Source organism: Pistacia vera, unplaced genomic scaffold (assembly GCF_008641045.1).
Source record: "Pistacia vera cultivar Batoury unplaced genomic scaffold, PisVer_v2 Contig142, whole genome shotgun sequence".
Classification (NCBI taxonomy): domain Eukaryota; kingdom Viridiplantae; phylum Streptophyta; class Magnoliopsida; order Sapindales; family Anacardiaceae; genus Pistacia; species Pistacia vera.
In genome coordinates, this window is record NW_022195489.1 from 985,270 (window position 1) to 1,010,776 (window position 25,507).

The following is a 25,507-nucleotide window of genomic DNA, read 5'->3' on the forward strand; positions in this document are numbered from 1 at the left end:
ATCGATACTTTCCTAATCAATAGGATTGAAACTCATTTTCTTGTAACACCTCCTAAAATACTATAATAAAATATTAAAAGCATGACAAATAAAAATATCAAGGAAAATAATAGATAATAAGAATAAAAGTCATGCATAATTGCCAATGTCTTATACCTATTTTGTAAACGCAAGTTATAGTGAACAAAAACAAGATCAGTCAACCATTGATGCTCCAATCTATTTCCTCTTTTTAGTATATATGCGAAAACACTCCAATTTTGTTCATATCCTGAAGAGCTTGGAGTTTGGCTAAAAAATTTTATTGCAAACTTTTACAAATTTGGAGCACTGTACCCAAATGATCTCTACCATTCATCTAATTGAAAATTAAACATAATAAATAAAAACAATTTCATAACTCATAAATCAGACTTAAAAACTAAAACTCATAAATTTAATAACTATTACATACAAGGACTTGTGGTTTTGGAGGTTTGAAGAGCAAGCTTATGAGAAAAGCTTTCCTCCCAGTCTCGAAATAATCTACTCTCCTCTATTAACATTGTCTTGCTCAAGTTGAACGCACTTGCTTTATTGTCAATGACTTTTGGTTTGGTACAAAAAGATGTATCATCATATTTAAAGGCTGGATTCAAATAATACGCTGCAAACATGAATATCACAGCACAACGTCCTATCCCAGCGTAGCTTAATTATTCTTGTATTAGGCTTGTACAATCTCTTTTTATTTTTAAACAACTTCTTGATCACAGATTTTGCTCTATACATGCCATCATACACATATCCTATTGTAGGCATCTCATCTGAGTCAACAATCCGCAGCAAGCGTATCAATGGACTTACAACTTTCGACACCTTACCCATATCATCCCAAAAATTGTTATTTAGAATTATGCCAATAACATCTTTGCCTTATTACTTTTTGCATATCGAGAATCCACAAAAAAAATTATTTGCCACCATGGCTTGTAAGTCGTGTTTGTGCTCATGCAGGTTTCTCAATACAATGAAAGTTGTAGCAAAATGGGTTGCGCTCGGACAGACAATTTCTTTTCAACCTTGTTCAATTGATAGATAATAGATGTTAGTAAATTATATAAAAAAATGTATATTATGTTATGACTTGACAAGAACATGAGCTAAAAGTATATTACGTGTCTTTTCCTTAACCAAGCTATCAAGAATGTATGATTATATACAAACTTTGTCACATCAGATGCATGTATCGCAAGATAAATTATGTGATCCATCTCAACTATGTCTTTTAACACTAAATTTATGCAATGTGCTGCACAGGGCGACCAAATAATACTCGGATATTTCTTAGACAACATTCTTCTAACAGCTTTATAATTGGATCCATTGTTTGAGACAAAATGGACAATACTACTTGGTCCAATCCATAAAGTTATCTCCTCAAACAACTTCAACAATGTTCCAACATTTGAAGCAGCCATTGATTTCACAAAGCAAACTCCTTTAGGACAACACACCTAAAGCCGGCGGTGGGCCGTGTCGTACCTAAAATTTAAGGCCCATTGTGCCATGGTCGTGGCGTGCCAAGACCTGCAAAAATTCATGCCCTGTTGTGTCGTGTCGACCCACCAAATTTGAAGGCCCACAACACGGGCCACTATTATCGTGCCATGGGCCGGCCAGCTTGCTTTGTAAAAATATTTAATTTTAATATTCATAAATTATGGTAATTTTGATTTATTATTAATAATTATTATAAAAATATTTTAAACTTAAAATAGTTGTTACCCCCATGTGCAGGTAATTATAAACACATATAGATTACACAAAGGATTTCCTGAGCATTAACAAAATGGAGAATTAATTACACAAAACAAGCAAAAGACTGATTGGGAAATGAAAGTTGTTCAACATTAAACAAAACAAGCAAATACTAATAATCAAAATGTGCTTACAAGTTTTTACGGTCATTCAACTGCAATCTTTTTTACCTTGACAAGATTAAATATTCTGGAGTGAAAGGGTACTACATTTTCTTTTGCTCGAAATATATGAACTTGCATTGCAGTTTCTTGTGTGATCTAAAAAACGAGTGTGTCACCTATTGCTATATTTTAAACTTAAAATGGTTGTTATTAACGGCTATTTTATTTTATTTTTAAAATTTTTTTTTGTGCCATGTCGTGTCAGCCCACATGCCTTTTTTAAAGCCCACGACACGGCCTGCATAATCGTGGGTCATGTTGTGTTGTGCTTTTTTTTTTTTTTGTCGTGNCACGAACCATATTTTTTTTCTTTTTTTTTTTTTGCTTTTAACTGAGTGCAGCAATATATAATGCACTCCTTGCCCCCAGAACACCTTTTTCCAATTTTCTTCGATCTTCATAAAATGACCGAAACAACTCTCTTTGAATCGGTCTAAACCATTCCTCAGTTCCCGTAAAATCTCTATTATTCTCGTAAAAACTTGTCAAACTCTTATCGGGAAGTATGATACCTTATCGCTTACAACCTCCAACCCATAGTCTTTATAGTTTACGCTTCGAAAAATCCACACATTCGATATAAACTAAATATCAGCGAAAAAAAGAAACCAAAACAACTAATAGGCTGCCAACATATTTTGTAAACAAAGAAAAAGTATCATACAATGAACTTTTCAACTAATCTTTTCAAGTGTATGACAAAAAAAAAAAAAGGCTTTTTGTGGTTTCATTGGTTCTGTTTGAGTTAGAAATTATGGTATAAAGTTTAGTGGTGATGGTGAGCCAACCTAAAAGTAGTGACCTTCTTCTAATAATAAGCCGCATAATCGTATAATGAGATTTAATATTTGTCCTTCAATCATCTAATGTTTTGACATTCAATCAAAATATAACAAAGAAAGTAATTTGTCGGTTATATAATAAAGCAATGAAAAATCTAATGCATCATAGCCAACCCAGCAATTTAACACTTCTAACACAACAATCATAGCCAGCCTGCAAACAATCATGTAACCCCTATAGCCCTACAGTAGGGCTTGCGTGATTGTTTGGTACAATCATAGCCAACAATCATGCAAGTCCATATTGGCAAGGTTGGCCTCGCACAATGTGCGCAGCGCTATGCGTGGCTAGCCTTGCCAATATGCAAGGCAGCCCACTAAATTTGGCCACCTCTTGCCATCCCCAGCCCACCAAACTCCCTGAAACAACCTCCTTACTGCCTCCCTTGCCTTCCCCCATCCTCTAGAACCCAAACAAAGTCACTCCACCAATGCCCGCCAACTGCTCGACAAAACGCCACAACCACATCTCCCCCAAATTCGCACAAATCAATCAATTTTCTCATCCAATTCAAAAAAATAAGTAAAAATACGTACCATTTCTTCACTGGCGTCCTCCTCCTCACCTGAATTCTAGTCGGCGTCCTCCTCTTTAAAACCGTTTTTTAGATTCTTCTATTTGTTCTTGTGCCGCTGTCGTCTCCTTTGCCTGTGGACCACCTTCACTCATCAGATGATCCACCGGAACGTCGTCTTTAACAACCTTTGAACTGCTGGCATCGTCGGAGTCTAGGATTCGAAGTGAAGTTGGGTTTTCCTCCTCTTTGTGAATGTCAGCCATCGTTTTGTGTAAGGAAGCTTTATGATTGAAACTTTGCCAGAATTTAGGCACTGTAGTCTCCAGAAATCGCAAAGAAAGGAATAGTCTTTGTCGCTCGTTTTTTTGGTAACACCTTTGATTAAGCAATTTTGAAGGGTGGGGGCTCATTTTCAAATTTCAAAATTTAAACAACTTTTGTTAATTATGATTTTACCCACATATGTTTAAATCTTTTCAATTTAACCCATTTTACATGTTTAATGAATCCTAAGTATGCCACGTTAGCTTTTCTAAATTTAAAAAAAAAAATCAAAAAGATTTTCAGGGTCATGTTGTTAAATGCAAACTTGAGATGTCCGGGGAGTTAAATTTCCTCCAAAGGTTTTGCTTTTCTATTGATTCATTTTAAGCCTGGGAAAATTAATATATCTTTGAATCAATCTTTCTTATATCCCCTTCTTAAGCATAAGAAATAGACGTATAATATATATCTTATACTTACACAAAATGCATGCGTAAATATAAACGAAATAATGCCTTATAAAAAGAATAAGAAAAACAATTATTGTTGAGAGAGCATATAGACAAATTTGAGAGTGAGGAAAAGTAAGAAGTTTATCTAGAGTCTGTTCATGTCTCCACAAAGGTTGGAATTTGGAAGACAGGTGTTAAGATTAATGGGGTTTAAAACGTGAATGGAGCATCATGCACATATAATCATAATATCGAGGTTGTTGTTCTTTCCTTTCAAGTTTTCGTGTTTGTTTCTGATTGAGTGGCCACTTCAAAGTAATTAAGACTTTGTCTTGCAACAGATCCAGTCGGCAACAAATGGACAAAGAAAAAAACTGAAATCCAACTTTAAAGCCATGGAACCTGTACAATTAGAAGGCAAAACACATTTGCAAGCCACAATAATTTCAAAGTACGAACTCTTTTTGCATGGCTAAATTCTCTGTATCTTCATTGTTTCTTTTTCTTTCTTCTTTGCTTTTGTACTAGTCTACTTTTAACATGGTGAAGTGTCGTTTTTCCGTCACATTTTAGGTTCAATATATATGAACGTCCCAATAACTCTCCAAAGTTGCAAGCTAAGTTTATGAATAATTGAACGATGGGGTACACACATATATACACGATCGAATAAGGTAATCTGAAAGAGGTTATACTCATGAATAATTTAACAAAGCATCTGGTTCAAATAAATTCGTCCCTTTGATACTTGTTTCTAAGATAAAAATATTCACGTGAATGATCTCAAGAGTAGGGTAAGATGTTTGGGAGTTGGGTGGTAAGGTAATAAGATCCGTGCATGGCATTTACGGTAATGATATGACTCTGGATAAGGTTCAATTTCAATTAGAAGAAGTTCCAATTTTTTAGCAATATAGGCAAAGCTTTCAATTCTAGTATCAAGTACCTTTTTGTGTCCCATTATTTCACAATATTTGAATATTGGTGATATGCATACATTCTATGTTCAATGTTTTATATATTACAAAAATCCTTTGATTTCACCCTAAAAAATTATTAGTTAATGAAGAGACCAAGAGCCTACTTCAAAAATGCAAGCATTTATGTGTCATTTCTTCATCTTCAATTCAATCTTCAGTTCTTCATCTTCACTCTTTCAAATCTTCTAATCTTTGATTGTGATTGTAGTCTGCTTTGCCCCACGTCGCTCCGTGTGGTCCCTCCTCCATCCATTCAACCTTCATCTCCTCTTCGTGATGGCTCCCTTGTTGTTGGTGGGTTTTATTGTGGCAGATGGTGGTGTTCTGTGGTGGCCTGGTGGTTTGTCCATGTTAGGTTGATCTAGGGTGGACTGCAGTTGCGGTAGCTAGGGTTTCTTGGCCCTATTGAAGGGGTGTTTTGCTGGATTCAAACTTGTAGGGATGTGTGTAATTATTTCTCAGGGGTAATATGTTAGTGTTCATACTATGGCTTTATGTTGAGTCACTGGTCCGACTCCATCGGTTAGACTGTCCAACCTAGGGACTCGACCCTGACTAGGTTAGGCCTAGTCTGAATATAAAAACATTGCTTGAATCTTCCACGTATATATCAACCTCCACCGTTCACAGTGTTGTATTTCTCATAGCCCCCATTATCACATCATAATCATCTAATGTTGCCTTTGATGTTTTCATCTCAAGTTTGTTTTTACTCTTTGTCCTTTATCTATCCCTTTAGCTAAATTGATTAATTTCAAGGTTAAACTTATCTTTGAACAGAAACATAAGTGTATTTGTACATTGATCGACAATACATATTTTTGTGTATATTATAAAGAAAGGATTTTTTTTTTTACTTAAATTGAGACTTAATTTTCAGTCAGAATATTTTTCAATTAAATAGATTTAAAAATGAATTAAATCTATGGCTGAAAATTGTGTAAAACATTTTAAGTTAAAATTTTAAATTAAAGATCTCATACATATATTATACACTTGCTTTAAGAACATTATGTTCTTAATTATTTCTTTCAAATTTTTATAACTAATTAAGCTGAAAACTTAATTCGTCTTATAAGAGAAACCTAGAGAGACCTATTTTGTCACCTGTAGCTCGAACATCCTTTTGGACTTGCTGTCTATACTCTTGAAACTAACTTTCTAACACTGCTGGCTTGCTGAAGCTCTCAATCACTGCTTCATGAGATGGACAATAGAAATATGCAGCTGAGAATCTTTCGACTTGTGAATGAGCAACCACTCGATGTTCATGCTCTTGTACACTCCATTGCTCAATGCCGCTCACATTTGACATATGTATATATACCCAACTTATATATATACTCAAGGACTGTTTGAAAGATAATGCTATCGAGTAATACTGTAATGTTAAGTATCAACAATTATCTGTCAAACTACCAATTACCATTGACTTCCTTACCTGAAATAAGTCACCAATGTTGAAATTAGAACTTCAGGATTAGGTGTTAACACTAAGCCATTTTCCATTTTCCTTCTGAGCTGCAACCCTCCAACCTGGTCTTGATATAATATAGTGAGAAAATCACTATCAGTGTGAGGCATGAGGCCATAAACATCAAAGATAAAGGACATGGAGGGTATCTGTTCATCGAAGATAACTTGGAGCTTGGAAGGCAATTGTCTCGAAAATAAGACGATTTGGCCCCCAAATTATGCCCTAACACTCGGCAACCTTTGAGCCAACTCGCAGCTTTTGTTGCAAACAACCCAATACTTGATCTGATTTAGAGTAGCAAAATATAAATAAGCAATTAATTTAACAACACTTGATTGTATGGATACAAGCTTGTTCATTAACTTATTATATAATTAAGTCTGATAACGAATCGATTGATATAAAATCTAATAAGAATACGAATATGAGACATGACTTTTTGAATATGAATATGAAATGACATCTTATCCATCTTTATTTTAAGGATTAAGATCACCACAAGAATTTCTCATCCAATAGAGAACGAGTAGGGAATGCAATTGTTGGAAGTATGTGGTGACATAGCATCAATTAATGCGCATGGTCATCTCTCGTACATGATATACTAGGATAAGGTTTGAAAATTATAAGCATATATATGATTCTAAAGCTCTGAACGTCAACCTAATGTTTACCATGTACTTGTCCCTCTCTAAATTTAAGTTTGATGTCCCGTTTGGAATGATATATGTGTGTGCTTTTGTGAAGAAGCCCTATAGTTTTGGCCAATCCATAAGTAGACTAGTGACTCTCTCCACGTGATACCTAGCTAGAGTCAAAAGAACATTAACACACTTCATTTCAAGCCAAAGGGATGGCAAACAGTCTGGCAATAAAGGCAAAATAAAAGTAGGGTTGCCACTATTCCATTTGTGTGATTTGTCCTCTAAGAGAAGTTTGTAATTAAACTTTCTAAGTTTTGGTTCATAATGGAACGATGAGTGTGTATTCTAGCCAGGAAAAAGAAGAAGGAAATAGAAAAGACTAAGTGTACATGCGATTATGATAAAATACTTTTCGGTGGTCATTATAGTTGGGATGAATGATGAATAAACTTTATTGTACTATTTATATGTGTGTTTGATTCATAAAATAGTGTTAGAAGTTATCTTTGTCCTGTATCATCAAGTTGGTAGATTGCTATGGTATATTATTAATATATTGAATTCTCTGTTCTCTCAATTAGTTTTGGGATTAAGTTAATTGCAGAAGACAAATTTAAATGAAGAAGTATGGTTGCTTGCATCGCAAGCGTCCCAGTTTAAAGATCTCAAGGTAAGAAATCCAGCGGGGAAGGCAAATTAAATGAAGAAGTTGGGGCTTGCTCGCAAGAGGTCCCATTTAACAAATCTTAAGATAAAAATCTAGAGTCCCAGGTTCAAGTAAGGCATTAATTTATTTTCAGAAGGATTAATATTCGGTGTGGTATGTCATATTAATCTTACATCATCATGCATCCATGACATATGCATACATATAAATTACATCTCACAGTAAATATATTAATGTGTCTGGATTATATACATTTCTCGATAAGTGATAATAATATTGTGTTTTAAGAGCTAAAAAATCACATGGTCAAATATACTGTAAAACAAATTTGCCTATTATCTTTCCTTTTTGGAACCTAACAATATATATGCAGCTTGAAGTTGAAATCAGCTAAATGCAATGGGACCATCTACATGTATTATGATGGTATCTAGAGAGAAAAGAAAATTAATACCATAATTTATTCATATAAGCATTTAAATTATCTTTTCCATGTTTTGGTGAATCTTCCCTTGTTAACTTTTTTGTGATAATTAATAACCTACACATATATTAGTATAGATGAAATTAAATGCAAGTACCTGGTTCTGTTGCATTCATCCAATCTTGAAATATCTGTATGAGTATGTGAAAAGCTTCTGACCATGAAAACTGTCCCAAACAGTAGCCGTAGGGTTCCCCCAACGGTAGCTTTAGCTGATATTCATGAAGCTTTCTTCAGCCTTCTTGCAGAAGGGCTGATGGAACAATTTCTTCGCTCATATTTCATGTTCTTTATAACTTTCTGAGGGATCCCATGATTCACAACTTGAAAGAATCCCCTTTTCACATCGCAGCTCCCCCATCTCCTTTCTGCACTTGTCAAAGTCCTCAGAATTCGAACCATCCTCGTCATTTTCCAGTTCCAGAAATGCAAACGGGAAAGATCAATCTGTGGCAGTTCACAATATTCCCACATCATCCATTCCAAACCGCTTTCATCTGCTGCTTTCTCAGAAAAGTTCTCGAAGAGGGTAGGGTAAGTTCTTGAAATGGGGTTCAATAAGTCATCCATGGTGTCAAAGGAGAGAGAGATGGCTCGGACAGTCTTCTCAAACCTTGGATTATGATCGGACCTGAAAATGATTTAAGTGATATATGACAAGAGCTATCATAAATTCACCTAGGCAAAGTGAAATTCATTTTCTAGAATTTTATGTTTGTCATCTTTCAGTACACATAGATGCTTGTAGTTACTACTCATCCAATGAACTTTCAAGCTCTTAATTTTATACACACATCTTGAATCTTGTCAGTCAGCCACATAATTAAAGAACACCTTTCTTTTACAATTATGTCTCAAACCCCGCACCCGAATTCTCTATATATACATGCTTTTTGAATTAGTTATTATCAGGTCCATCTTTGCTGCAATTGGAAAATATATGATGCAACACCTAATTGATTGAATTTATTATTAAACAACCTCCTTCAGTGATATAGTTAATGGTTACAATCAAGTGCTGCTTTTTGAGAAGTAGTAGACTGAAATATGGAATCTTTGGTCGTAGTGCTTGCTTATAATTAGGGTCTTCTTGTAATCATAACAAGATTGATTGCCTTAATTCGGATTGATTCCTTTAATTAAGGTCTACACTATGTTAATTGCCTCTTTGACAGTGAGGCAACTACACTAAAGAATTGAAAACTTTCATTCTCACAGAGTTGGTTTTGAAATTTCCTCATGCCAACTAAAATATATACCAAATAAACTGAAGATATCTGTATTCCAAGATTTCAGCATATCATACAAGTAATGGTGCTGTCTTATGCTTTAGAGGCCATGAAATCAAATTGTGTTTGGGAACACAGAGAGACGGAAGTAGTTGAATAATTCTAACAAAAAGTTTCGAATTTCCTACCTGGGCATCCATGTGTATTTGTCATGTCGGCCTGGAGCAAATCTTATAGCAGTATGTTTTGGACATGAACAATATCAATTAGTACCACAGACCACATATTCCGTATCTGCGATAATTTCTAAATCAATAAATTAACTCTATCATTGGAGAGAACTTAAAAACTACATTTTAAGCAAAGATTTTGGCATATTATGGAAAGAAAGAGACTACAGATACAAAAATAAACATGAATACTGCATGTAACTTCTCATGGTAATTAAGGTGAGTTTAGAAATCACCTCAAAAATATTTTCAATAAATAGAACTGTTCTCCTTTCTTCTAGCTATTATAATATTTGATTGAGATAGGCAAACCATTAAAAACTAGAAAAATACTGGGAGGATGTTTTGAAAATAAAGCATGTGGTCAAATTCTCTTACAAAATCATTTTCCTAACAGCTTTTTAGTGATTTTAGCTGTATTGGTAGATATCTTTCTTATCATGACCTTATTGCGCAAAAATTCCAGGCCATGATTAAATATGCAATATTGTAGGCCTTTAGCTGGCTGGTATTTGAAGATTTACACGTACGTACGTAACACAATTTGGGATTTGCTGCATACAAACAAGTACAAACATATATGAAAGTGAAACATTTATGCACATACATATGTATATATATTTATACACACACACACACACATATATATTATATATATAGATATATATTATATATATATATATATATTATTATATTATTATATTTATAACACACACACACACATATATATATATATAAGAGAGAGAGAGAGGAGAGAGAGTTATCACAGTGGCTCAGATGATCCTGCAAATTTCTTTTAAAATGACAGTTGCTTCAGCTCTGTCATTCCATGGCACGGTTTTGCATAAACAATCACTGAACAAGCAGAAGCAACGACAAACCCTTTTGTAGAAGCTCCTAGTTAGGTTGCTGTATATACAGAAGAAGAATATATGTGAATGAAATTAAGCTGAGAGAATATATATATTGGTTAGCCAAAATCAAGCAACTCTTGATCGATCAAGCTTTGCTTGATTTGGCTAACACATATAAAGCATAAACTTCAAAACATAACTTCATTTGTATATTAAAGAAAAAGGCATTAAGAAGAAGAAGCTATGTAACTTACATAAGCTACAAGAGGGTTTGTGCTTGCGCACTCTATGAAGCTAGGGTTTGGGCAGTTCATGGGAATTTATAGAGTGCGAAAGCAAGACCTGCAGATTATTGAGAACTTATGGCTGAAACAACAGAACACGCGTCTAAAGAATCATCAAAGAAAAGAGTGAGATGTATGGTGAAAGAGGCTTGAAAAGGCCTATGATTTTTGTTCAATTTGAAAAAAACTTAAAAAAGGTCTCTCTCATCGGCAATTCCATTTGAATCTATTCACCAATTAAGTCTCAATCATCTTTTTAATTATTATTCACTCTCTTAAAAGTCTCATAACAATGCATTATGAGTTGACAATAAATAGTACACAAAAATGATTTGCACCAATAATTTTATTTAGAATATAAATTAATTAATACATCATCAACTTTGCCACACCAAAAATCTGCATTACCACTATTAGGCATGCATCTCCTCACATTAATAATCATTATTCTTTTGAAGATCGGCTTCTAATTCTTGGTGCTAAAATTTGACACCGTAGATACAAGGGTCCACTATCTTCTATTCAGACCCAATTAAAAATGATATTAATCATCTCAAGTACTTGAGGCTAGGGCTATATCATTTGGATATTTTGGAATTTAAACCATACATATCTTTGCCAAGTAATTTCATATATTGAGAGATAAAAACATCTCTTTTTTTCTCTCATTTTCTTGTAACTTGTATAAAAAGTACGCACAATGTTGAGCGTGCTAGTTTGCGCGCATCTGCAATGGGGGCAAATCAAGTGGTTTTTTTTTTTCCGGTTCTTTAACCACTTTTTGGTCATTTATGATTTTTTGAATATTCATCCACCCACACACACACACACTAGTCGCACGCGTCCACAACGGGGGTATGTCGTGGGTTTTTTTCCCGTTCTTTGACCGCTTTTTTGGTCATTTATGATTTTTTGAATATTCCTCCAACCCAGGCATAATATATATAGATAGGAAAAAAACCACTTGATATACCCGTACTAGTCTACACGCGTCCACAACAGGGTATATCAAGTGGTTTTTTTTTCCAGTTCTTTGACGCGCTTTTTTGGTCATTTATGATTTTTTGAATATTCCTCCAACCCAAGGCATATATATATAAATACTAGTCTTCACGCGTCCACAACGGGGGTATATCAAGTGGCTTTTCTTTTCCGGTTCTTTGACCACTTTTTGGCCATTTATGATTTTTTGAATATCTCCAACATATATATATGTGTGTGTGAGTGTGGTTGTGTGTGTGTGGGCACGCATCCACAAGGGGGCATATCAAGTGGTTTCTTTTTCCCAGTTCTTTGGCCACTTTTTGGTCATTGTGATTTTTGAATATTCCTCCTACCTAAGGCATAATGTGTGTGTGTGTGTGTGTTGGCGTTTGTGGGTGGAGTCTTTGCCATTTTCGGTTCGAAGAAGGTGGCTTTTTTGTTTTGTCGCCTTTTGGGCAATGTCTTCTAGCTTTCTTGGTTTTGCTCCTAACCCGGAGCATTATCCCGAGGTAGGAAGAGATTTTTTGGTTAATACATAGTCCTATATAGACTAGTTTTTGGATAATAACCCAAGGGTGTTTGTTGAGGTAGGTGGCAACATTTTATAGGACTTTTGTACATTCTTTTTCTCTTTTCTAATGAAAGCTTACTTACCCAAAAAATATATTAAAAAAGTGTAGTTTTTTTTCTTGCATTCTCTTCGTAACTTGTATAAAAGTACTATAAAGTGTATTATGAGCATGTGCTTAATATATACAAGGAATGAGAACAATTGAAATTAGAGACTGTGAATGTACATGGATTGTATAATTGTGTTGGGCTAGCTTTCTATTATTATAAAGTAGCAGCTCCCTCATGATATCCAACATTTGATATTTGTAATAAAGCCATAACCCACAAGATGAGGCAATTAAAATTTAAATTGTCATGTCGCCAAATCACCCTATATTTGTGTATACTATAATGTATGTATGCTGGTGATGGGATCTTAATTAATCAAAGTAATTTTCCAAGAAGATAATGTCCGTATTGGGTACATTTGAAGTACTAGTTTTGTACAAATTAGTATGAATCTCTTTAACATACTATACTGAGTTGATTGATCTTCTATAGTGCTTGGTTGCTGATGGTTGTAGGGTTATGTAGTGTTTGTTTGCCTGAGATAGATGAGTATTGTGCTAAAGAAGCAAAGTAAATGAGTATTTTTATGATAACCCACAAAACCCTAACAAAGACAAACATCATCGATAAATACAAGAACAGAAGGTAGAACATTGCAATTGCTTGCTGCCGACCTCCTCATTTAATGAATAATTAAAAGGATCACTGATATAATCATTAGTAATGTTGGAAACCAAAAGAAGATCCCCATGGATAGTCGATGAATCTAGTCCCATCTCGTTGGTAGAAATTGTTTCATCTCTCTACTGTAAAATAAAGTTGAAAATATTAATTTACATAAATATTTGTGAAAAATGAAATCTTACCCAATTAGAGCTTGAAGATTGAAAATGTTAGTAGTAGTTAAATTTTGTAACTTGAATCACAAAAATGAATGTTCAAAACTGATAAAATGGATTATTATTTGAAGTTTGATGTTAATTTTGTGACTATTAATAACATATGGTAGTGGAACTAAATTGCATCATTAGGCCGATGCATCATATATCTTATAGAAAAACAAAAGACTAGCCGACACATTTTGGTGAAGCACATAACTTTAGCTAGGTTTGAAAGTTCATATGTGACGTTTTGGAACCTTCAGTTGGCTCAAAGTAAATAGCTACCGACAGGGACCCATGACTATGACTTCACTCATTTGTCAAAGCACCAATGAGGTGCTATACTTCACAGCTGATATTCGACCTCACCTAAATTGATTTGGGCTGCTACAATGAATCTGATTAGGGTTGCTATAAATTTGTTTATGATGTAGTCCATGGTAGGCAATCCCAACATTTTACCTTGATAGTCTCTTTCTCTTCTACAATGAGTAAAAGACATGTTTTGACCCAAAGATTAGCGAAATGGCAAGTTTTACTACTGGTTTCATATACTCCAGATTTTCACACTTAAAGTACACCGTTAGTAACTGTGGTCCCTTGCTTTTCTACGATGAGCAAATACATGTTCCTGCCTAAAGATTAGCGAAATGGCAAGTTTCACTGCCAGTTTCATATATTCTAGATTTTCACACTTAAAGTAACACCGTAGTAACTGTGGAATTCGGACATAGATTAGAGGATGATATTACCAGTTTGTCCTCATATCTTCTTCTTTTTCATCTCCACACCCAACCATTACCATTGCCACTGCCACCTAGCCCTTGAATCACCCCATTGCAAACCACTATCACAACTGTCCAAACCACCACCATAGCCCATTCCAACCACCACCATAGTCAACCAAACCCACCCCCCACCCAACATGGAACTTGAATCACATCAACATGATCCCTCCCCCAAACCCCACCCCTATGCCACCACCACTACTACCACTCCTACTGCACCAATGCATTTCTAACCTAGAAATCAAAATCATTCTCTAAGTCTCTCAAGATATCAAAATCATAACTTTTCACCAAAGAAAAAAAATAATAATAAGAAAACCTTGGCTAAAATCGCACCATTTCATAGCAACAAAAACAAAACAAACAAAAACAAAACAAAAACAAAACAAAACAAAACAAAACAAAAACAAAAAACAAATACAAATACAAAAAAAACAAAACAAAAACAAAAACAAAAAACAAAAAACAAAACAAAACAAAAACGAATATAAAAATCAGCACGCCCCCCCCCCCCCCCCCCTTTTCTCGTCAAATTGCCCCAATAAAACATAGCCAACACCAATCGCACCCAAGCTGCTCCCTTTTGTGCACACAAGCCTGCCCAGTGCATAACCCCCACGCCCAAACCAGCATGCGCCTCACCTCCCAACACGACCAACCACAAAGCAACCTTCCCCACAAAAGGTAATGAGCAATTGATAAGAACTTGAAAATACATATTTATTTAGTGGTTTATGGGGATTGTTTGTGAGAAATTAGGCTTAATTTGGTAAAGTTGCTCAATATTTTCATAATTGTCTTTTATGGGATCACAGGTGTGTTTGAGTGTTTTTCAGGTTAATGGTGCTAAATGTTATGCTCGAATAAAGAATCATGTCAACAACGGAATGAGTGACGAGTAGAAACAAACGGATCGAGAATCAGAGTTGAATTGAAGAAGTTATGGAGCTTTGAAGTATATTAGAGTCCTACACCGACTAGACATACTCAAGCTTTCTAGTTTATAAGAGGGGGTAATCCTCCCATTCAACAAGGCCTTATTGGGTGAGGAGTCAAACCCACCTTAAATTCTATCATGGTATTAGAGCCTAGGTTCAATTAAGCTGAGTGTTTGACCAGCGAGCAGGGAGTTAAAGCCAGCAACTACCTCTACTAAAACAAGTATGATCCAACATATGGGTTTGATCGTGAGGGGGAGTGTTGGAGTCCCACACCAACTAGGCATGCTCAAGCCTTCTTGTTTATAAGAGGGGGTAATCTTCCTATTCAACAAGGCCTTATTGGGTGAGAAGTCAGACCTACCTCAAATTCTATTAGTAAAGAGGAGATTGTAGATTACATTCCAGTTTGAGCATGTCTCAGTATTTTAACAATAACTTGAGTTGTAGACCTTGGATTAATACGATTCTTTAACTGTTGAAAAGCTAATTCAAAAAGCTACATTTCATTTATTTACACTTCTCCAGATTCCATCGTTATCATGCTAAAAAATCATCATCTATGAAGTGTTGAGGAATGATGCGAGATTTGAATTGAAGAAGAGGAATTTATCACCATGTTGTAGCACGCTTAGTTTAGAATCAACCATGCCGCAGCATAGTGCTGGGGCATAGTCATGATAGCTAAAAATCTTTACTTCCTTTTTTACTAGGAAAATAAGGTTTAAGAGTCCTAAACTAAATAGAATTAAGGAATACAAAACCCGAACCTTGTGGGATATAAATAGAAGTCTTTTAGCATTATTTTGGGTATTCTTTGGAGAGAAGAAGAGAAGAAAAACCTGTAGAGAAGAAAAGTGACAGAATTTCTAGAGCTTTGATTCGCAATATAGAGAAGTTCTTCTAGTTTCTTTCTTATAAACTCATGTTGATTGTTTTAATAAAGATGATTGTTTCTTTCATATTTATTATAAACTAACTTTATTTTCTAGGGCTAAGATATAGCCCAATCTCTTGATTATGTGTTGATTTAGTTATGTTTATTTTTATTAAGAATTCTTCCTAAGTTTTACTATTATGCATAATGCTTTTGATTCTTAAGAGCTCAAGAATTGAATGCTTAATGGGCTAGGTTGAGATCGAGAGATGATATCTAGTTGGTCCACGGTAGTAAAACCATAAGTTGAGCGAATGCTAGAGATAGGTTACTGCGATTTGTGAGGTTCTGGTAAACTCCATAAAGCGTAATGACCTCCAATTGCTTAAATCTATTAGAGATAATTCAGGTTAGTAATTAATTAGAGGTTAATTTGATAATTGTTCGAGAGAAAATTATTAGAAATTTAGGGAGTTTGATCTTTAGGAAGAGTTTAATGGGATTAACATAAGTTATCAATACATATGAATAAGAGTTGGTGTGAAATCTATGCCATAGGTCTAGTCATCTTGTATTAAAACCAAAGATTTTTTTAGTTGTTTTCTTTTCAGTTTTCTTTTAATTTCAATTGTTTATTTTTTTATTTAGTTTTTTCTTAATAAAATTTGGATTAATGAAATAGTAATAGGATAGTTTAATTTGGTAATTGATAATAGTAATTCCCTTGAGTTTGATATCCATATTTATACAATTTATTACTTGCACGATTTCATACACTTGCGAAAATCACATCAGTAATGATTCCATAGTGAGCAACGGTCGGTGATTTGGCAATGTAGAGGGGTATAGATGATAGGGTTTTTTATGAGGGAGGTGAGAGGATGTGTTTGATGGTGTCACGACATTCCAACAACACCAGAAGCAGGTCAATTTGGTCGGCAATCGTGCGGTGGAGGAGGTTAAGGGTGGTGGTGCAAATCTGGTGCCATTGGGCTAAATTTTGGTCAAATGGGGGTTGGGGGAGTGATTCTTGCTAGGTTTGGAGGGTTTTCCAACGAGGAAGCAGCTGAAGTGGTCAAGAATGATGTGAATGTTGAAGAAGAGGATAGAGGTAGAGAGTAGAGACGAAGAGGAGGTGGAGAGAAATTTGAGATGTAAATTTTTTTTGACGTTTTAATTTCAAATTATAGTAAATGACCATTTTAAACTTTAATTGTTAAAAGAAACGAAACAGTGTCAATTTAAGGGTGAGAATCTGGAATATATAAAACCAGGGTTGAAAACTTGTCGTTTCCCTAATCTTTGGGTGGAAACGGCTATTTTAAAACTTGACCCGTTGGGAAACCCGATCTGCTACCTGAATTCCAGGTTGGCCAATCCAACCAGTTGAACTAGTGACGTCAACAATTAAAAAAATGTAAAACCTGAAATCTTAAAAAAATTCAACAACACCATTCAATAACAATCCCAACATGACATTATGTTGTGTTCATATGATTATAAATTAAATTACAAAATTCAAAAAGATAGTCACATAATAATTAATAACAAAATCATTTGGTGCAAGTGTTTTTTCTTTGTCCAGTCTCCATGTTTATTGAGCTTCACACACTAGCATAGACTATTAGTGCTATACTATTTCAAATACCATTAGCATAGAACACTGCATGAAAACCAAGAAAAATTCCAGTGTTAAGAGGAAAATGATGCCTCCGAAACTAAAGGCAGGATTGGTTCTAAATGAGAACCCAAAAAAATCCAACTACAAAACCACTCCAAAAAATGTTCGAAACTCTTAGTTAAAATATTTGTTTTTCATGTTTCGGTAAAGTTTTAGAGACATGGATTTGGAATAAACATGAGTTGTGATTTTGTTTTAGATGTTTAATTGTGAATCTTGGTTTTGCGGATTTCAAAGGGGATGTTGAACAATTTCATGGTTTATAAGTAATAGATGTTTGGTCTCTATATAGGAAGAATGACTCAATGCTTCTGTATAAAGACAGACAAACCTGTAACCGATTTCAAAGTCTTTATTTCAATAATCAAAAGCAAAATGTGTTATTTCATGAAAACTTTTATATTGTGACATGGACTAAAACTTTGCTATGTTACTAATGATGAAATCCAATTGAAAAGGCACAAGCTGCTCGTAAGGGATGGGCATTGCTTAGTTACTTAATGCTTATCAATCTTATACATCAATTACTACGAAGACAAAAACTATTTTATTTCAAAACCTATATATGTAAAACAGTCTCAAGTGAAGCCCAGAGTCAAGCCCAAGTCTTAGTCAAACCGGCCAATCCGATCCGATCTAGGTTTGCACTGCACCACCAATCCGAGGCGGTTCTTTAGTTATTACCGGTTTTAATATTAACCCGGACCAAAGTCAAGCCCAAGTCCCAGTCGGACTGGCCGATCCGATCCGGTCTAGGTTTTAAAACGATGGTGGGAATATGTTTGCTCTTCTACGATTGTATAACTGGTGTAGAGGAAATAAATCTAATTATGCAAAGATCAAATAACCCTCACACCAATCTTGGAAGATATCATAAAATTTGTGTTTTGTGTGTGAAGAAGAATAGGGTGGGGCGTGTGGTAAGTTAAGAAAAAAGAAAAAAAAAAGGGGATTATTTAGTACTTTGCTGACTTGATCATGAATCTAATGAAACAAGAGTAAAGTAGCGTCTATGGCAAAGCAAAATCTATTCAGAGTTTCTGAGAACTGCATTTGTAAGACGAGAAGCTGTTAAATTGCTATATTTTAGCGTAAGAAGTATAGGAATAAACTCAGTATATATCACATCATGTGCAAAGAGCCGATGACAACATGTTATTCATCATCCTTGTAAGGGTACTCTTCTGGAAGTTGCTTCACAAGTTTAACCTGCAGCTCGTATGCATCATCCCCTCGAAGCACATCCCGGATCCAAGTGACTTCAGTCTTCATTGACACCTGGAAAGGTGAAAATTCAGACCACAATAAGTTGAACAAATATGGACCATTCCTCTATTCAATTCAACACAATTAAGCCTCATTCCCTTTATCAAAAGGACTCGATTATTTCATAGGATCTATATTTTGTTAAAGCAAAATATATTCAGACACAGAAAAAGATCCTAAGCTAGAAACTTCAGAAATAAAAGATAATTTTAAAGTAAAAGGTCATTACAGTAACAAACACATATACTGTTTCTTCATCTCAAATTTAACATACAGGGCAGGATCAAGGAAAGAGATGCCTCTACCACAGAAAACAAAGTAATATCACAGGTTAAGAAGTTACCAACATTCACTACCACGATAAAGAAAAGTTTTAAACAAAATCGTTTGAAAACAGAGGACCTTGTGTTTCCAAATAAGTCATAGTCAGGAATGTTGGATTCACCCACTAGCAACATCTTGCTTAGCATATAACAGAAAATATTAATAATTGCAAATGCTTAGCTGTGCGATTAACTTTATATGATAAGCTCCACCAGTGAACTAACTCTTTCAGGGAACAGTAAAGTCTTAACTCTTACAAGGGTAGGGGGCATGTAAGAGACAAAAAGACTACATATTACAGTGCACCAATAGAAAATAAAGCAATCAAAGAAATCCCGTAAAAAGGAAGGCGTGAAAGGATGTGCAAGAGAAAGGTGGCACTCACCATCTCCAGGGCTCCTCTAATGACCCCACTCAAGATGTTGCAATAGTAAAGACCTTGACAGGTATCAGGGAGCTCAACAAAATCCACCAGGGGATTATCTTCTAAAATTATACTGCAACATGTCCCATCAACATCCCAGTTGGTCACTGATGCAGTAACCCCTAAGAACATTTTGAAACCCACCTGTACAGAAGCATTATCAGGTCTAAAAGAGAGCCTAATTTATGCTAAGAAGAGGTAATTGAGAAAGTACATCAACTGCAACCATACAAACATGACTCAGCAAATATAATAGAGTGGAACCAGTCAAATAGGCTTCAACAATATTTTAGAGATTGCGTAACTGTTTAATATATCATACGGAGATGCATCCTTAATCTTAAGATATACTCGCTAGCAGTAACAACTTTTGCTACAGCAGCCCAAAGTTCTGGGTTCTAAATGTGTCTACAGTTGCTGAGTGCTTACAAGAAAAGTGCAGAATAAACGAGTTAACTTTAAACTTATGTCAGCAACCATCCAGCATCTAACAGAGCACAACAAAATTGAAGCCACCCTAAATTTTAAAAGAATAAACCTCTGTTGTAATTACAAAGATCATATTTAACTAAGTTAAAGTGAAGCTCAACAACAGAAGTTTATGTCAGTCCATTATGAATCAATTAAGAATAATTATGCATGCAACAAGACAGACAGAGATCAGTACACATAATTCACTCTCCACAAACAGACTTTGTGTATCCACCCTTAATTAGTTTGGAGACGGTATATACTGTTAGAAGTATATAATAATTAATATGAAACGGAAAGGAAAAAGAGAAGGATATTAAAACACTGATGTCTATGAGCAATATCTGTAAGGACATTGACAAATTCTGGAAGATATAGTACGACCAATTTTGAATTTATATCAAATCTAGTTATTACAGTAACCTTTGCAATCACTTCCGCAGTCTCTTTGAAGTCAACACATCTAGAGACATTAGATTTTGCTAGAAACTCGTCAATCAATCGAATTCCCATATTGTAGCCCCTGAAATGAAATCAAATTCAAATGAACATGGGCTGAAACTCAGTATCCTAGAACTTCCATCAGACACTACAACATAAGCACTTACACCAGTCAGTAGTATAAGATGATTTAGCTTAATTCAGATTTGAACTTAAGATAAAAATATACTGAAGTCCCCACCTATTAAAACAAATCATTTAAAACATTTACCTACCAGTATTATTTTAATCAATTTTTACTTTCTGCTCAAATGCTATAGCATGTACATAACAAATTCCGACCAAACCACAAAATTCTTATTATTTTACAAAATTTAACTTCAACATTCAATGCTTAATTTAGCTACCCAGTATGTGCATCAGCATAGTTTAATTACATTATATTTTATATTTCATAAATGAACAATCTCTTCAAAACCTTCAACATCAATACCTCACTTAAATTTCAAAAAACAATGGGAAAATCAAAGTAAATCAAGAAGCGTACATTTGATCAAGCTGTTTGTTAACTTCCTCAACCTCTTCCAGATCCGTCAGTAACTGACGCACAGTCGCGCCGTAAGTTAACGTAAAAAGCTCAGCATTCTACAGAAAACGAATTCGGAAGACGAACAATTCAACAAACGCGATTTCACGAATCAAATTTTAGAAGCTTCAGAGTAATTAAATCGAACGGTTACCACGCGTTCCACGTTGGCGAAGATCGCATCACCGGATCTAGGACCGACAGGCGCCATGTCGGATCTAAAGAGAAAACAGAATTTCCTTATTTCGCTATATGCTTTAAAAATTAAAGTAAAATGAAATAAAAGAAACAAAAACAAGTGAAGCCAAAAAGTGTACCAACAGTGGAGCTTAAACGACTTGTCTTTGCTTGCTTTCTTCTCCTTCTTCTTCGGCTAGTTTGGATTGAAATCAACTGACTGAATTGATTCCCTTGTTTTCTTAATTTCTTCAGCTCTTTTTCAGTTCATATCAATTTTAACGCGTTTACCTTTTTTTTTTTTTTTTTTTTTTTTTTTTTCGGGTTTAATAAGATGGATTTAACAGACGTTAGTGAAAGTGGGCAACAGTAAGGGAGTTTTCAGTGTAAGGACCAAAATAACCATGCTTTCCCCTCCAGAACACCGATTTCAACACCCTTTTCCGCAACACCACTATCAATTCTTCAATTCCACCGCCTAAATATGAACTGACACGAGAGTATTCTATAATCATCTAGGCTATGGCTCTTCTTTAGTTCGTCGATTGGTGGGTGGGAAAACACTATGGAGATGCATACAGCAGAGTGAACACTGTGGACTTAACATCGTCATATCACAATGGCAGCAAGGATGGATAGTTGAGACGGGAGCGGAGTGCAGGCCGACAGTGAGGTGGGAGTGACGGCGAGGGGGTGCTGGCGTCTGGTGGGGGCCAACGGTGACCGAATAAGGTGGGGTAGTTGAACTACGGTGAGATGTCGAGGCTGGGGTTTCATTTCCTTTTGTTTAGGTGCATTTCCCCTTCTGCCCTTTATCATCTATTCCTGGCTAACGTGTGTTAAAATCTGAGCGTTAATGACTCCATGCTGTCAGAATTGTTACTGCAGGATCTTGATTACTAAACCGAAAGCCCACGGGTAAATGCAATTATCTATTTCAAAATGGGCCGGTTTTTTTTTTTTTTAAATTTTCAAAAGCGATTTATAAGTTTTACTCTAAATTTAAATTGTTAGAGTTGTTCGATTCCTTCAATCTTGACGAAACAATTATTTTTCTAATAAGAAATATAGACTTCTTTATTCAAATAATTAAAGTAAAAATCTATATATTTCTATAAGCCACACATTTATTGAGTCTTTTTTTTTTTTTTTTACATATGAATATAGACAAACTAAAAATAAAAATATTAAGGGATTAAAATATTATTTCTTATTTTTAATATTTTTAAATAAAAAGTTTGTTGAGTGAAGCTTAAACGGTGTCGTATTGCGTCTGATTAATACGCTGTCGTTTTGGTGATAGCTCAAGTGACAAACCTCAGCCATTGGATTCAACCTGATCTGACGACTCTAACCAGCCCAGCAAGTCAAAGTATAAAAAGGCAGCAAATCTGAGAAATAAACAGTAACTGAAATCTTTTCTTCTCTCGTGTTTTAGCAACACAATTAGGGTTCTTATTTTTACTCTTATCGAATATTGTAATCAAGTCTTAGGTTCTTGAGAATCTTGTTAGCAGAAGTTTGAGGTTGATCTTCTGGTGTAGGCATTCAATTTCTAGTTTGCTTATTGTGATTACAGGGAGGTTTGAGTGGTTGTTGTAATGGTGTGAGAGTTGAGTGATTTGGGTTGTGATTTGAGTTATACTTGTAATACTTTGATCCTTATAGTGCTGTGAGTCCCAATTTGCTTGGAACTCAACGTGGATGCCATTGGAATAAGCGAACCATGGTAAAAATCTACTGAGTTCTTGATTGTGTTCTTGATAGATTAAGTCTTGTGATTGTGTTTGTGAGTGGTAATTGTTAGGTTTGAATTCTGTTTAATCTTAACAGTGGTATCATAGCAAGATTAGGGTTTTTTTCAATCTGATTTGAGTGATTCGTGAAAGCTAGGGTTTATACAAATTGGGGGTTTCTTTACAATCAGTCAAATTGGTGTCTTAGGGCTTGGAAAACCTTAGAATATCCGATCAACTTCGTGAAATTAAGTCGAATTCAATCCTAACCACGATTAGGGTTTCTGTGTCAATCCTAAATCCAAATAGTAACCCATCACTATGACTACTAAAACAGTTGAAATCACCCAATTCGATGGGAAAATTAATTTCAATAGTTGGAAGAAGAAAATGAAGGCATTGTTATCTCATAACAAGGTAGCTATCGCACTGGAAAAGGATGTAACCAAATGGTCAGAGAAGAAACTGAAAAAGAAAGCAGAGCTGGAGGAGGAGGCGTACAACCTGATCATTATGACAACCTGATCATTATGAACCTCTCCGATGGGGTCCTGCAAAAGGTAGACGGTTTTGAAACTTCGATAGTGGTATGGGGTAAACTTGAATCCCTTTATGCTTTACAGTCTGCTCCAAATCTAGCTTACTTAAAAGGTGTTTTATTTGCAATAAAATGGATAGCTCTAAGACCATTGATGAAAATCTTGATGAGTTCTTGAAACTGACCCAAGTGTTGAAGGGTACAGATCAAGAACTTGGAAACTCTAGTTTAGCTATGATTCTGTTGAACTCATTAACTGAAGATTACCAAGTTTTAAAAAATGCCCTACAATACATTGGTACTGTCCCAAGCGTGGACTTAATAGTTTCAGGATTAAAAGCTAGAGAGTTAGAGATTAAAGTACAGAGAAGAACTGGTAGTAACCTATTTGTTAAGGGAAAGGGTGATTTTAACCAGATAAGCAATTATGTCCAGTCTGATAGTGGCCCTAGGAATAAGAAAAAGGGAAAACAAAACCGTAAGGCCAAAGGAGAAACCCGAAAGTGTTTCTTCTCTAATAAGGCTGGCCATTTGAAAAAAAAAAAAAAAATTTGTTATGCCTGGCTTAAAAAACAGAAACAAGGGAACACTGAAAGCAACCTAGCAATCTCTAAGTCCAGTTTAGAAGAATCTGAAGTTCTAACTGTTTCTAAAACAAAAAAAAAATAAATGATTAGGTGATGGATTCTAGGTGCTCATTTCATATGAGTCCCAATAAAGATTGGTTTTAGGACTATGAGGAGAATAGGTTAGAAACTGTGTATATGGGGAATAATAATGCCTGTAAAGTTGAAGGAATAGGCAGCATAACCTTAAAACTAAACAATGGTAAAACTGTCAAGTTGACTAAAGTGAGGTATATTCTAGAATTAAAAAGAAACCTAATTTCATTAGGTATTTTAGATGAATCTGGTTGTAGTTATAAAGCTGAAAATGGTTGCCTCTATGTCTATGAAAATAACAGTGTTTTGCTTGAAGGGATAAAAAGGAATGGCTTGTATATTCTGTCTGGATCCTATTATTCTGACTGTTTAAATTCTGCGTTGGTTTCTACTAACTTGAATGCTACTAAAAAATGGCACTTAAGACTAGGTCATATGAGCCAAAAGGGCCCGGACATCCTCCATAAGCAGGGCCTGTTTGGTAAGGACCCAATTGAACCTCTTGAATTTTGTGAGACCTGCATCATGGGCAAGCAACACAGGTTGAGTTTCCAAAAGGGAACTCACCTGGCTACCAACTACTTAGAATATTTGTATGCTGACTTCTGGGGACCTGAAAGGGTCAAATCACATGGGGGAAGTAGTTATTTTCTATCTATAGTAGATGATTTCAGTAGGAAGGTGTGGGTGTTTTTACTTACGACTAAGGATGAGGCCTTGAGTAAATTTAAGAGTTGGAAAGTCCTAGTAGAAAACCAAATTGACAAAAAGGTTAAAACTCTTAGGACGGACAATGGCTTAGAGTTCTGTAACCTGGAATTTGACTCTTATTGCTCTGAACAGGGCATTCTAAGGTATAGAACAGTTAGGAAAATACCCCAACAGAATGGGATTGTTGAACGCATGAATATGACCCTTTTAGAAAAGGTTATGTGTCTTCTCTTCACCTCCAGCCTACCAAAATCCTTTTGGGGAGAAGCCTTCAACACTGCAGCCCCTTTGATTAATAGGAGCCCCTCAAGTGCAATCTCTTTTATGTGCCTTGAAGAAAGATGGAGGAATAGGAAACCTAACCTAGGATATTTGAGGACCTTTGGGTGTGCTGCCTATGTGCACACCAATGAAGGGAAGTTAGAACCTAGGTTTCTTAGGTGTGTGTTCCTAGGCTACCAAGAGGGAACAAAAGGGTATATACTTTGGGAGAGGAGTGCCCCTAGGGTTAG

General features: G+C 35.2%; 1 protein-coding gene and 1 pseudogene across 1 annotated transcript; both read right to left on the bottom strand.

The window, feature by feature from the left end:
• Window positions 1–6,092: 6,092 nt before the first annotated feature.
• Window positions 6,093–8,862, bottom strand: LOC116123381 (annotated as a pseudogene).
• A 9,752-nt stretch (window positions 8,863–18,614) lies between these two features.
• LOC116123440 (trafficking protein particle complex subunit 3) lies at window positions 18,615–21,568 on the bottom strand. The gene is made up of 6 exons (XM_031409214.1): window positions 21,489–21,568; window positions 21,326–21,389; window positions 21,133–21,230; window positions 20,568–20,667; window positions 19,635–19,817; window positions 18,615–18,937 (listed from the first exon to the last, which is right to left on the bottom strand). Exons 2-6 carry the CDS (start codon window positions 21,380–21,382, stop codon window positions 18,815–18,817), a joined length of 561 nt encoding a protein of 186 aa, XP_031265074.1. The 5' UTR covers window positions 21,383–21,389; window positions 21,489–21,568; the 3' UTR covers window positions 18,615–18,814.
• Window positions 21,569–25,507: the final 3,939 nt, after the last annotated feature.